General features: G+C 41.9%; 1 protein-coding gene across 1 annotated transcript in view; it reads left to right on the top strand.

Moving 5' to 3' along the window:
• The window catches only part of NKAIN3 (sodium/potassium transporting ATPase interacting 3), a 578,866-nt gene extending 571,739 nt beyond the window's left edge, over window positions 1-7,127 (top strand). The window contains exon 6 of the mRNA XM_048840789.2: window positions 6,474-7,127. Coding sequence (XP_048696746.1) covers window positions 6,474-6,475 — 2 coding nt within the window. The 3' untranslated portion in view covers window positions 6,476-7,127. The remainder of the gene's footprint in view (window positions 1-6,473) is intronic.
• Window positions 7,128-12,971: the final 5,844 nt, after the last annotated feature.

Below are 12,971 nucleotides of genomic sequence, written 5' to 3'. Positions count from 1 at the left end.
GCTTTCTCAACTGGATGAGCTACTTATACGTAGCTTCAGTTCAAGAACTAAAAATAGCAGGCTCTTATTTAAAGGATTGTGGTTTCTCTGTCTCTTTCCTCCCCTCAAAGTGACTGCACTCAGATAAACTCCATGAAGTGGCTGGGAACTGGCACAAATGCCAACATATTGCTCTTCACTTGTAGCTGAAAGTGCAGTTGTTGCCTTTGTCATCAACAAACCCTGAATGCAGCCTAAGAACACAGCTATGAAATCTGACATGATGTTCTCTGGCCTCCACTGTCACTTCGCCAGATCATCTCTGAAAAACTGATTACAAGTGCACCACACTGAGCAACAATGGATGATATACTAGTCGCTAATGCTGCATGCACTGCCAGTGCCTCCAGCAAAAGCTCTGGGCTACATTTGTTTATTATATTTTCTTTCCTTCCTTTTGTGATTAAAAAAGGAGGGGATTAAAGATTTTGCTGATACAGATCTAAAACAACACACTCACACAGAGAAAGAGAAACAATAAATAAACACACAGTACTAAAGCAATTGGACTGATCCTGTGCCCTTTGAAGTAAATGACAAAACCACCCATGGTAATAGGGATCAGTAATAATACCATACTGAAGGGTCGATACAATGCCCAGTGAAGTCAGCAATGCCCATGTGAGTTCAATGGGTGCAGTGGCCTCAGTTCAGCAGTCCATGCCTATTGACTTTAAATGGGATTTATGCATTAAATGCTTTGCTGAACTGGGCCTGTGTCAAGGCCAGAAATATAGTTCATGGAACGCTTAACTGTTCCTCTCTCTACATGCCAGCCGAAAATTCTAGTAGCTTTCCAGTGCCCCTTGGTGTAATATCCAGAGGACCACAGTGAATTAAACGCTTGTCTTTTTCCTGTTTTACTCTGCTGCTTGGAGATTAAGGGATCACTAATGGCAAGTACTTAAAAGAAAATGAAATAATTCTTCACACTGGTCCAAATCTTTATCCTATTGAAGCTTATGGCACAATTGGCCATTGACTTTAATGGGATCAGGATTTGGTCTGCATCAGTTCACAAAGTCAAATACTGTAGCTGGAATTCCGAAGGGAGTTGATAAGTGTGTGCCCTATAACAGCATTTGTCGCTTGTTAATGCTATTACACTCAGCCCAAGGTCTATGATCGGAAGAGGAACAAAGACAGATGGTGAAAGAGAGAAGAGCGAGATAAATACAAGTAAACTAAAATACCTAAGTAGCACATACCTGAAGTGCCCCAAGAGCAAAGTAGAGACGGAACTGAGTCTCAGAGAGTAATGATTCCATCCCTGATTCTCACTTTGCTCCAAGGAGAGATGTAATAGCTGTCAGCCCTTTATCTTATGTCCCTCCCTCCCCTGCCCAGGTGTATCTGGAAAGCCATGACCTTTCCCTAAATAAATAAATAAGAAATGATGATAACACTTGCTACAGTAATATAAAATTAACCAAACCCCATGCTTCAGAGTGTCATTTGACCTCTGCAGAGGATGAGAAGGAATTTGCCAGGACCAGCATTGCATGATTGTTATAAGGCAGCATTGCAATAAAGGGTATTTTGCTTTGTGTTTTACTTTCTTCTGAAGCTCCATCTATAGGTCACTGGAGGAGACGGCTTACCAGAGATGCGGGACTCTTGGTCCAATCTGATACTTTATCGTTGACCAATGCTATGTTCCTATTTAATACTGGAATTTAATTCCTGTCCTCATTCATAAAGCTAAAAGGAAATCAGTAATTAGGTCTTAACATTCATTCATTCTCTACCTTTTAGGCACCACACATAGTGTAGGGTCAAATGACTGAAACCACTATTGGTTTGGTCAAATGAACAAAAATAAGAGCCAGCCAGTTAGCCACATGCCTAAAGTCACTCACTGCATTAAGCAACTAAAGGAAAAAATGGTTTTGTAGTTGGCTGTGCACATTAAAACTTGTGTTCTGTACAGAGATGTTAACTTCTTGTATGGCATTTCCATATTTCTTCTTATTACTATGTTATTTGTATTACATCAGCTGACCCGGCGCGACCCAACCTGCTACTTACTCTGCAAACATACTGAGAGCTTACTATCAGACAGACAAAGGGTAGGAGGGGAAACAGAGCGAAAATCATGGAATTGCCCAAAATCATGAAGCGAGTCACTAAAGCAGCAAGAAATAAACCCAGGTCTTCTGACTCCCAGTGCAGTCAGTGATGCTGCCTCCCCAGTTAAATTCAATACATACAGTCTCCTCTCATACCCCTCTTGATCTTGGCAATATGAGCTCAGCTGATGACATTGTCACAGTTAAGGACATCTGTACCTCCATTTCCTACCTATGGTCCAGCAAGGGCACTCACTCTAGACACCTCATCTCTCTCCCTCCTGACCGTGGTATTGCCAGGCTGCACAGCTTCCTGCCTACCCTGTGATATTGCCAAAAAAAAAAAAAAAACAGACAGCCTAAGCAAGGCTGCTTCATTTCTCCCCTTTGAGAGTGTACGCCATGTCGTTGTCACAAATAAGTTACCACACAGCTCTTTCTGAGCAAGCACATTTATTCTTAACTTTAAAGCACTGCAGCGAAAAACAATAAAAGAACCTATACGCTAGTCAATAAGCTTACGAACACTCACCCCCTCATGCCAGCCAGGGCTCTGGTTGGTGATCTGTCCTTCAAAGCCCACACAAGATTTTGTGGCACACAAAGTGGGAGTGGACTAATACAATTTTTAGATGCCACAAAGTTGGGAGGAATTGCCAATACAGAGATGGACTACAATATCATACAAAAAGATTTGGATGACCTTGAGAACTAGAATAATAGAAATGGGATGAAATTTAATAGTGCAAAGTGCAAGTCATGCATTTAGGGCCTAAGAGTTTTTGCTAGAAGCTGGCACTTTACAAGCTGGATGAGACAGAGGCGGAGAAAGTCCTGAGTCTATTGTTCAATCACAGGGTGACTAATAGTCACTGATGTGACGTGGTCATGAAAAAGACTAATGTAATCCTAGAAAGTATAGGCGAGGTATTTCCAGTGGAGATAGGGAACTGTTATACAAGGCACTGGGGAGTCCTAATTTGGAATACTGTGTGCAAGTCTTGAATCCCATGTTGAAAAAAAGATGAATTCAAACTGGAAATGGTGAAGTGAAGAGCTGCTAGGATGGTCAGAGGAATGGAGAACCTGCCTTATGTGAGGAGACTTAAAGAGCTTGACTGATTTAGTCTAACAAAATGAAAATGGAGGGGGTGGGAATATGATTGCTCTCTTTAAAAACATAAGAGGGCTAAACACCAGGTAGGAAGAAGAATTGTTAAGGGCCAATGCAGGCAAAAAAAATAAATGGATATAAACTGGCCATCTACAAGTTTAGGGTTCAATTAGATTAAAGTTGCTAGCCATCAGAGGAGTGCTGGTCTGGAGCAGCCTTCCAAGTGGAGTAGTGGGAGCAAAAATTGTAACTTGTTCCAAGACTCAGGCTGATAAGTTTATGGAGGGAATGGTATGATGAGATTGCAAATAATGGCATGTAACCCATCCACGACTGCTATTAGTAAATATCTCCAACAGCCAGAGATGGGACACTAGATGGGGAGGACTCTGAGTTGCTACAGAGAATTCTTTCCCAGATGTTTGTATGGTGGGTCTGGCCCACATTCTCAGGATCTACTTGATCACCATATTGGGGTCAGGAAGGAATTTTTCCCCAGGTCAGATTGGCAGAGACTCTAGGGAGTTTTCACCGTCCTCTGAAGCACGGGGCTCAGGTCACTTTTGGTTTGTACCAAAGTAAATGGTGGATTCTCTGGAACCTGACATCTTTAAAGTATGATTTGAGGACTTCAGTAACTCAGCCAAAGGATATGCGCCTGCTACGGGAGTGGATGGGTGGACGGGAGTGCACTGTGGCCTGCAGTGTGCAGGAGGTCAGACTAGATGATCATGATGGTTCCTTCTGACCTTAAAGGCTATGAGGCAAAGTTCAACACAGCTTCAGCTCAAAAAAGCCCCCAAATGTTATGGGGCCTCAGTGGGCCAAACATCTTCAAGACCTTCCCTAATTATTGAGCCCCCTCTTGGACCACAAGTCCTGTCCATTTGTTGGATCAGAAAGAACGTTTTAAATCTAACTTTGTCTGCTGGTCCCTGGAGAATCCAGTTTGAACCAGTATATGTGAGCCTCTCTCCTGGTGGTGGTAGCTCTCTGAAGGTATTACAGCCTGAGTAAATTTGCCCAACCAGCCGCCACTGTTCTTAGTTCTTAGTTCCTGGAAGGCTGTGGTTCCCCTCCCATATGGAAATACATACAATCCCTCAATAGTACATAAATATTTGCATTTTTAATACACTGAATGCCTAAATTACATAAACTTCATTCAATACGGTTTGACCAGGATATTACAGACTGTCATAGCTGTCACAGGCATTTCTTCAGTCCCAAGGCTGCTCTAAAGTCTGCCAGCTGACCAGGGGCCACATCACTAGCTAGGGACTACCCAACTGCAGTAGTAAGCTCAGTGCAAGGAGGCGAGAACAAATTGGAGAGAAGAGGGCCTGGAGTATGCTGTGTATGACTCAAAAACTGAGCCTTAGCTCCAGTGATGACACTATAAAGACATTGGCTAAAACTGAAAGAAAAAAGAATATTGGTCCTTAATCAGAAATTTCTAGAAAGGACCCAGATTTTCCTACCGGTATTTTCATGAGCAAATTTCCATATTTGATGGCATCAAGTAAAAATGCTTTACAGATGCATAATACAGCGGGGCTCAGTGAGTCTGTGAGAACAGCAGATGGCTTGTATACATCTGAGGAGGTTTTTAATATTAAACAAATAAATGAAGATTGGAGAGGAGTGTCTCTCATGCATCTTGTTAGATGGTTAATCAGGCAGAAGAGCCATCCCAAATTTTAATTGCCTCAGGTTTTTTTAGCACTCCTATCTAATTTTAAATTGCCTAAATGATTCACTTTAGTTTTTCTTGTCTACTTTAGAAGCCTCAGTAGCTAGATGATAATTTAGCAATAAATTCTACAGTGCCTACAGAATGAGGCAACTATCAAAAACACTGGTAGCAGTTACGCTATGGGATGGTGTTTATTTTAATTACTTTTCAAATAATTAATCGTCCATCTGTCTGAGTCATATTCTTCAATATGCCTTATATTACAGCCATGAGTAAAAAATATTCCTTGACTACATGGCAAGCTCATTCAGAGAATAAGCTGTGATAAAGGTGAAACTAATGATGTCTGCTAGTAATCTGAAGATTACAGTACAATATAATACTATAATATAATAATATAATATAAGTGTACATGAAAATAATAATATAATATAATATAAGTGTACATGAAAAATGCAGGGACACCCTTTCAGTTCCTATGTGCTGAACAAAGCCACCAACTGCAACTTTTAAGGTAGTTTTTCCCCAAATAGCTTTTCTCAGTGTAAACCCCAAGCCTGAAGGCATTGAGCAGGCATTCTCTAATTCGTCAGCCTGATGATTAATCCGAGCAAAGCTCAGCCTAGTGCCATGAACAGCACTAAGTAAGCTGATATTTGTGACTTCAGAATGTACGCTCCAGATTGGTCAGCAAAGAAGCTTCTTGGGTGAATAGTCAATTCTAATGAAATGCATGGAAGACTTACTGCCATGCTTTTATGGACAGAAGCAGTCCATAACTGGGTTGGATGTCCAAATAGAAAAGGACAGTTCAGGGGTCACATTATAGAAACCTGACAGTTCAGCTTCTTTACAGTTTGGCTGAGACTGAAGATAGCGAAAAGGGGGTTAAAAGCTATTAAAGAGGGAGGTGCTGAAGATCAGCAATGCTGACAAACACCTAGTAGTGGGAGAGGAAGAAAACAATATTATTCTTGACTGCAAAGTCTAATTTCTAATTAAAACCACAGCCAGATGTACACTTCACTCTGGCAATGAGGGCAGGGGGAAGAATGAGCTGTGTTTGGTTCATTGTTGCTAGGCAGATGCACAATTAGCATACAGTTCAGAAGTTTCTGGAATTGGGTATGGTAGTTTTGGGTATGCTCAGCAGGTTCCCAGTAACTGGACTCAGACTTCATGAAGGCAGATAGTCAGGCAGTTGCTTTACAAAAGGCCATGTGCACTGTGTGGGTTGGGAGAAGTTGAGCCCCCCGGAGCAGAAAGCTGGCTGTTTTTCCTTTAACTCTGAAGCATTTTGCAGCAGATTAATGATATTGTTAACCCTTCAACAGGGAAGTCCTGGCCGTGTTAATTATAGAAAAGGGAAATTGGGAGGGAAAATTAATTTAGCTTATTTTAATTGCATACTTTGCATGTTTGATATCAGCCAAGCTGTCTTAGTTACAGAGTCTCACCTAGTATGATTCACTAACTTTTCTCTTATTTAAATGTGATGATGGGGAATGAGTCACTTATATTTTGCGCTTCTCAGTTTATATTTTTCTTGTAACAGGATTTTTTTATTTAAATACTTAAACTGAGTGGCTGGTGACTTAATTAGTTAAAAGTGATCTCAGCAGAGGAGGAGGAAGAGTCTGCATGGATTCCAATCAGAGATTTCTACAAGCAAATGGAGGGAAGATTTGTTGCAGTGCTTTTGACTCAGCCGACTATATAGATTTTAGTGATCAAAGACTGTAACTGAGACTCAGGTGAACTCAGTGTAAGCTTTTGGGGTCTCCGAGTTACTTCTCACTGTGTTTTTGTGAGAGGACTGAACTGTTTAGATTTAATTTGTTTTCTTTGTTTATATTTATGTACAACTGAAGATAATGTGGATTATAAAGTAGCCAAATTATGCTGCAGAAAGTAAGTTATTATTATTGTTGTAAATGGGAATCAGGTCCATTGTTTGCAGAGCTATGGGAGCTAGTTACGTTGCTTAAGCCTGGTTGACACCTAACACTTAGGTAGACCTAGCTACGTTGCTCAAGGCTGTGAAAAATTTTGCATCCTGAGTACCATAGGCAAGTCAACTAAACGGCTGGTGTAGATGAGGGAAGGATTCTTCCATTGACCTAGCTGCCGCTCCTTGGAAAGATGTATTACTTTCCTCTATGGAAAAACCCCTTCAAGTGTCTCTACTATGGTGCAACAGTAATTATTAATTCTCAGTTGATTGAAGAAATTTTCTCAGTTCACTGCAGAAATGAAATGCCATTCTCCTGCCTCAAGATATGAGTAAATGCCATCAGTATCAAAAGGAGTTTCTCATAAACTGTGGTGGAATTCTAGAACCCATGAATGTGTGCCATTCCAACATTTGTAGTACTATGGACAATGAATACTTTAATGAAACACAGAACTATGAAACGTAGAAAAGGTCCACACAGAGGACCTGAAAGAAGTTCTTAAATAATTATGAGTGCTATTCTTCACTCTATGTGTGCAATGTCTTCTTTAGCCTTAGTGAGAGTTAAGCATCCACATCAAAGGTGAAAGAAGCCCTATCTATTTACTGCAATGATTTTGCCTTTTCTGGGGCTCTCTTCCATTCTTTGAAGAAATAATTTAGTTACTGGTATAACCCACTGCTGTAACATCCCTTCTCCCTCCTCTTGAAAGCTGAGCCATTCCACTTCAATTCAGCAATTTCAAAAGGAAACCACCTTTAAAAGAAAAAAAAAAAGCAAAAGATTTCTTGTTCCACCAGGATTTCCTTTCCTGACAAGACTCTGGTCAGTTTCACACTGCTCTGTCTGTGTATAGAGGGGAGAAGAGACTTCAGACAGTAAAATCCAAGCAATTCTGAAATGGCCAACTGAGAGAACTTGGTTTTTCTCTTACATCTACCCGTTTGTTCAACCACAAAGGAGGAAGTCAAGTAAAGAATAATTAAGGCTGAACAGCTGGCAACATTTCCTAAGTCTGTGAATTATAAATTGTGAAACAGTCTCACGAAGGACGTGATGGAAGCCACATTGCTCAAGTAATTTAAAACTAGACAGAGCATTTGTGTATATTGTTATGAGAGTGCCCTGCGTATGTAAATAGTTGATAAATATGGTGCCAGTAGATGGTGCTCAAGAATGCATAGCATATTTCCTTGGTTTTGCAGAATCAATAAAACTTTGTATGTGTGTAATTCTGTTTATTGTTGTTATTGTCTCCTTTCAGCTCCTGGTGACCAGAGCAGGCTAAGGGAGCAGACGGTTGTGGTGGTTTAGAAACACCAACAAAGCACTGAAGGAAAGAATGGAAAGGTGGAGGGGACTAATTAGACTGGCCAAAGCCATGAAGGCTCATTAACATTAATTTAGTTGGGGGTTGGTCCCGCTTTGAGTAGGGGGTTGGACTAGATGACCTCCTGAGGTCCCTTCCACCGCTGGTATTCTATGATTCTATGAACTGGTCTCCAGACCCTTCTCAAACTGTTCAAGTGAGAACTGTGTAAAGCTAGAGGCTCAGTCAGGAGTAGTTATTGTCTGGACTGGTGTTATCTGAATTTATATAAGATTTAATCCATTTTAAGTGAAATTGCAATTAAAATATACTATATTTTTCAAATACACTAGAATGTTTTCCCCTTAAAGTGGGTTTAAAAACAATAGTTCTCATGCTACAGCTGTAGTGTAACAATCTCACTTCTCTTTCAACCAAGCCACTGTTCAAAATGAGTCCAGCTTCACTGCTTACTTGACTCAGCTCTCTTGGTGTAAAAATCAAATTGAGCTGATCATGCAGAGGAGGGAGATGGCCTATTCAAAAATCTCAGCCTCTCACTTATTCCTTAGGGGATTCCCCCCGGCCCTCAAAAAGATACAATTGTTGATAGTTAAAGAATATGAGACACAAAGAAGAGCACTAAATCAAGTTTATACTAGAGTTTTGTCCCCAGGTACAGGGCAAAATCTTACCCAAGGCAGGTGCACTGGAGATGAAGAGGACACAGGCAGCCTCTCCTGCCCCCCATTGTTCTCTGCCCAAAATGAGCACCCAGTGCTCGCTAGTTCTCCACTTGTGCTTCGCTACCTCAGGGATGTGGTATCTGGTGGTTTAGAGATATGGCTCCTCTGTGCATAAACTTCTGTTGGCAGCAGGCACTTGAGGAGGAGAAATTGACACAGCACCTTTCTGAAGGCTCAAGCAGTCCAGACTCCAGATTAGTCCAGCAACAGTCAGGATTTGCTCCCCCAGGGAGAAGACCAGCAGCCAGATCTCAACCCTGTAGATCTGTGGAGATTCACTGATGGCCAGGTCATCATGCCAGCTCATGGCTTCCTTGCTACTCTACCTGATTCCTGGACAGCATGGCTCCACTACAGCTGTGTTGCTGAGATTTATTGAATTAGTGGACCTCTGTAAAGGACATATAGTGTGCTGGGGAGAGGGGGGGTGTAGAGTGGGCTGGCAGAGACGTAATGCAGTCTCAGCCAGCAGTTCTCAACCAGAGGTCTGGGGCATCCTGGAAAGTGCAATTCCAGTTTCAGGGGATCTGCCAAAATAAACCAGAGAGCAGGACTAGCGTTAGACTCACTGGGGCCCACAGCTGAAAGCCCCCAAGCAACTTATCTTCGCAGGGCCCCCTGTGGTGTGGGGCCCTGGGCAATTGCCCTTCTGGCTACCCTCTAACGCCGGCCCTGGCTTTTAATCTACTGGATATGCAGAAAAACAGCTGGTGTGGCACACGTGGACCATGGACTGTTTATGGCATGTTGTGGGAGGGGGGTGCTCAGAAAAAAAAAAGATTAAGACCCCCTGCTCTAGGCTGTATCACCTTTATAGTGTAGTTTTTGCTAGGATCTGATGAGTGCCCCTCCCCATTCCCAAAGACTCTCCTCAGCCCTATGCACAGAGCCCAAATCCATAGAGGCTGCTCCAAGGGGTCTAGTGTAATGTGGATAGTTTTATGAGGAGAGCTGATACCATATTCTCCCATTGGGAGAAGTGAAAAATAGGCCCAAATCAACAGAAATAATTCTCCATCCCAAATTATGTTTTGCTTAGCTTGACTATTTTAAACAATTAAACCTTTGGTAAGGCAGCTCTTTTTATGGATAACTAGGCCATATTCAGTCCTGTGAGTTTGCCTTTAAACTATTATTTGTAGTGGGGCCCTGTGATGGGGAGGTAGACCCCATCCCTAGGCTAGCAGAAAGAGTTCATCCTTTTGGCCTAGGAAGGGCCACAGATGGGTGCAATCAGTGCAGACACTCAGGAGGGAGCATGTGACTGTAGAGCATGTGACTGCCTGTGAGGACTGTATAAAGCCACGCTCTAGGCTACCCTGAGAGAGATTAGGGTCTAGAAAGACCTTGGCATTTTGGTTTCCATGGAGACTGGCAGGAGGACAGCTGTCTCAGAATAGAGCCATGGCCAAGGGCCTGGGTTGAGCTTAATGGGCTGGGACAAGAATGCAGGAGTAAGACTAGTGAGCGACCTGGCAAGTGAGACGGTGGAAAGCCTGATGCAAGAATGACTGTGAACCTCTGGGAAAGGACTGGAAAAAGCTAGTGAACAGGAGCAAGGCTAAAAAGGACTTGAGGAAACTGGTTACAAGAATGAGGGGTTGAGTATACTTTTGTTCCATAACAGTGGAAAGGAAACATTGAGAAATTCAGCATTCTGTTTTCAGCTTCATGGAGTTGGTCCCTGAAAAAAGGGAAACTGAGGCATGGCACTGAATGCAGAAGGGAAGGTATGGCATTTAAAGATCCCAGCTGAGGTGGAGGAGTATTATAGTATGTCCTACACATAGGGCTTGCTTTCACTACCAGGGAGATTGATGCTGCTAAAATTGATGCAGCGTGTATTGATTCAGCAGGTCTAGTGAAGACCCACTAAATCGACGGAAGAGCACTCTCCAGAAAACTCCGGCACTCCAGCTCACCGAGAAGAGTAAGGTAAGTCGACTGGAGTGCATCTCCTGTTGACGCAGTGCAGTGAAGACACCGCGGTAAGTCAGCCTAAGCTATGTCAACTCCAACTACGTTATTCAGGAGCATAACTTCGGTCGACTTACCCCAGTAGTAGAGACAAGCCTGTAGTAAGAGAAAGCTGCTATCCCAAATATCTTGCAGTCTAAACTCATAAGAGAGACAGAGGGGGAGAATGGGGATAACACTTTCTTAATACAGCTGAGAAACAGACAGAGATTAAGTGACTTTCCCTAGGGCACACAAGAATTTTGTGGCAGAGCTGGGAGTTGCACTCAGGAGATCTGAGTTCCAGACCAGTGCCTTACCTCTAACCCCGTCCTCTCTCTCTTTCTAGCTCAATTTGTGTGTTTTTTCTAACTTTTTGCTGCACACACAGACTTTTTACAATTTATTTTTGCTTTACAAATATGGTATAAAATTGTATAATATATGAAATCCAGTTTCTGCTACATAAAACACAGTGAAATGTCATATACTCCATAGAACCTTAAAAATGGAAGCTTCTATTGTTCCCCAGAAGTGCATATTCTCATGCTAATTTTACTCATCCAATTGCATTTAATGATTAATGCTATGATTACTCTTGCTTAGAAATTACTGTGTTACATCCTTTTGTACTTGCTTTCTTTTTTCACACAGAGAAGGCTTTGGGTGTGAATAAAAAATGGTTTTATTGTTCTTCCAACAACTACAAAGGAAAAGGAAATTGACTTTTTAAAATTAAGTTTGGCACAAACTCCTGCTTTATGCGCCACTTTCAAATGTTGATGGATATTTTCATGCAGTTTGAAACTTTTTGGATGAAAGCGTTTTACAGTTTTAGCTGCATAGGGATACGCAAGGAAAACTGGTTGCAGAAATGTATTTTGTGTTGTGGAACAGAACTGAATTGGGTGAGGGAAAGTGGAAAGCCAGAGCAAAATCCACCCTCTATTAAGGACCCCTGTGCAAGCTACTATCCACCACTGAACAAGCAAACCAATAACTGCTGGAATAGAAAACAAACAATCCTTAAGATCTGAGACCAAAAAACATAGAAGCCTGTAGAAGCAGGATGAGGACTGTATTTAAGACTACGGCTACTGAGACATCCCCACTGTCTACCCTTGCTGCACCTCTTTTTTCCCCTCTGCACACTTGAGAGAGAAGATAGACATAGGATTGGAGACATTCTCTCAGAGCAGAAGAACATGTGTCATGCTGAACCTTACTAGCTCTCAGGAATGGCCTCCACTCACACTTAGGAGGAAGCACAACAGCTTTGTGCAACCTGCTGCCTCAACATTCCTGCATGAGGGAAAATTTCACTACGGAGAACAGTCAACCTACCTGCCCTATTACTTTCTGTCCCATGCAATCGTGACCATGTGGGTCTCTCGCAGTATAGCTGCTATAGTCCCTGAGGCCAGGGTGGGAGAATATGCTGGAAACACAGCTCCTTCCCGGAATATATCTGTGTGCCCTTTTCCTTCCCAATCACCTTCCTGTTGCTCTGTGCGAAGATGGGAACATGTCACCCTATATGTTAAGTAATGTGTTAAATTCTCAGCTAGACATGCCAAATGCCTAATATACACTGAATCCACAATCTTATTCAGTCCCTCTTGTACTTAAATAACATACCATAGTACTATAACTATCCTATTCAAACACTAATCTTTGGTGTGAACCAGAAAGTTCTCAAATTTCAAAATGGTCCAATACAAACACACTACACATGTTAAAACCATTTATAAAATCTTGCTTTCAAAGGCATTGAAATATAATGTGTAATAGACAGAACTGCAGTGGTGGTAAGATCAATTTTCAAAATAGTGGGCCAGATTCTGTTCTCCATTAGTCATCTCCTCCAGACAGCTGTATCGGGCCCTATGTCTCTGCCCTCTCTCCACCCCCCACAGATATTCTGAAATGTTTTAACCATATTTCAATAATGCAAATAGTGAGGTCTTTAAAATTGATCTATTAAAACATGCACTAAATAATTAAGAACCTACATTACAGATTAGAAGTTTTATATTAAAAAACATATTTGTGTGGGGGCAGGGAGAGGTGCTAGCTACTTTTGAAGT

Source organism: Caretta caretta, chromosome 2, assembly GCF_965140235.1.
Source record: "Caretta caretta isolate rCarCar2 chromosome 2, rCarCar1.hap1, whole genome shotgun sequence".
Taxonomy (NCBI): Eukaryota; Metazoa; Chordata; order Testudines; family Cheloniidae; genus Caretta; species Caretta caretta.
The sequence above is the reverse complement of the archived record's forward strand: the minus strand, read 5'-3'. Positions and strand labels throughout refer to the sequence as shown.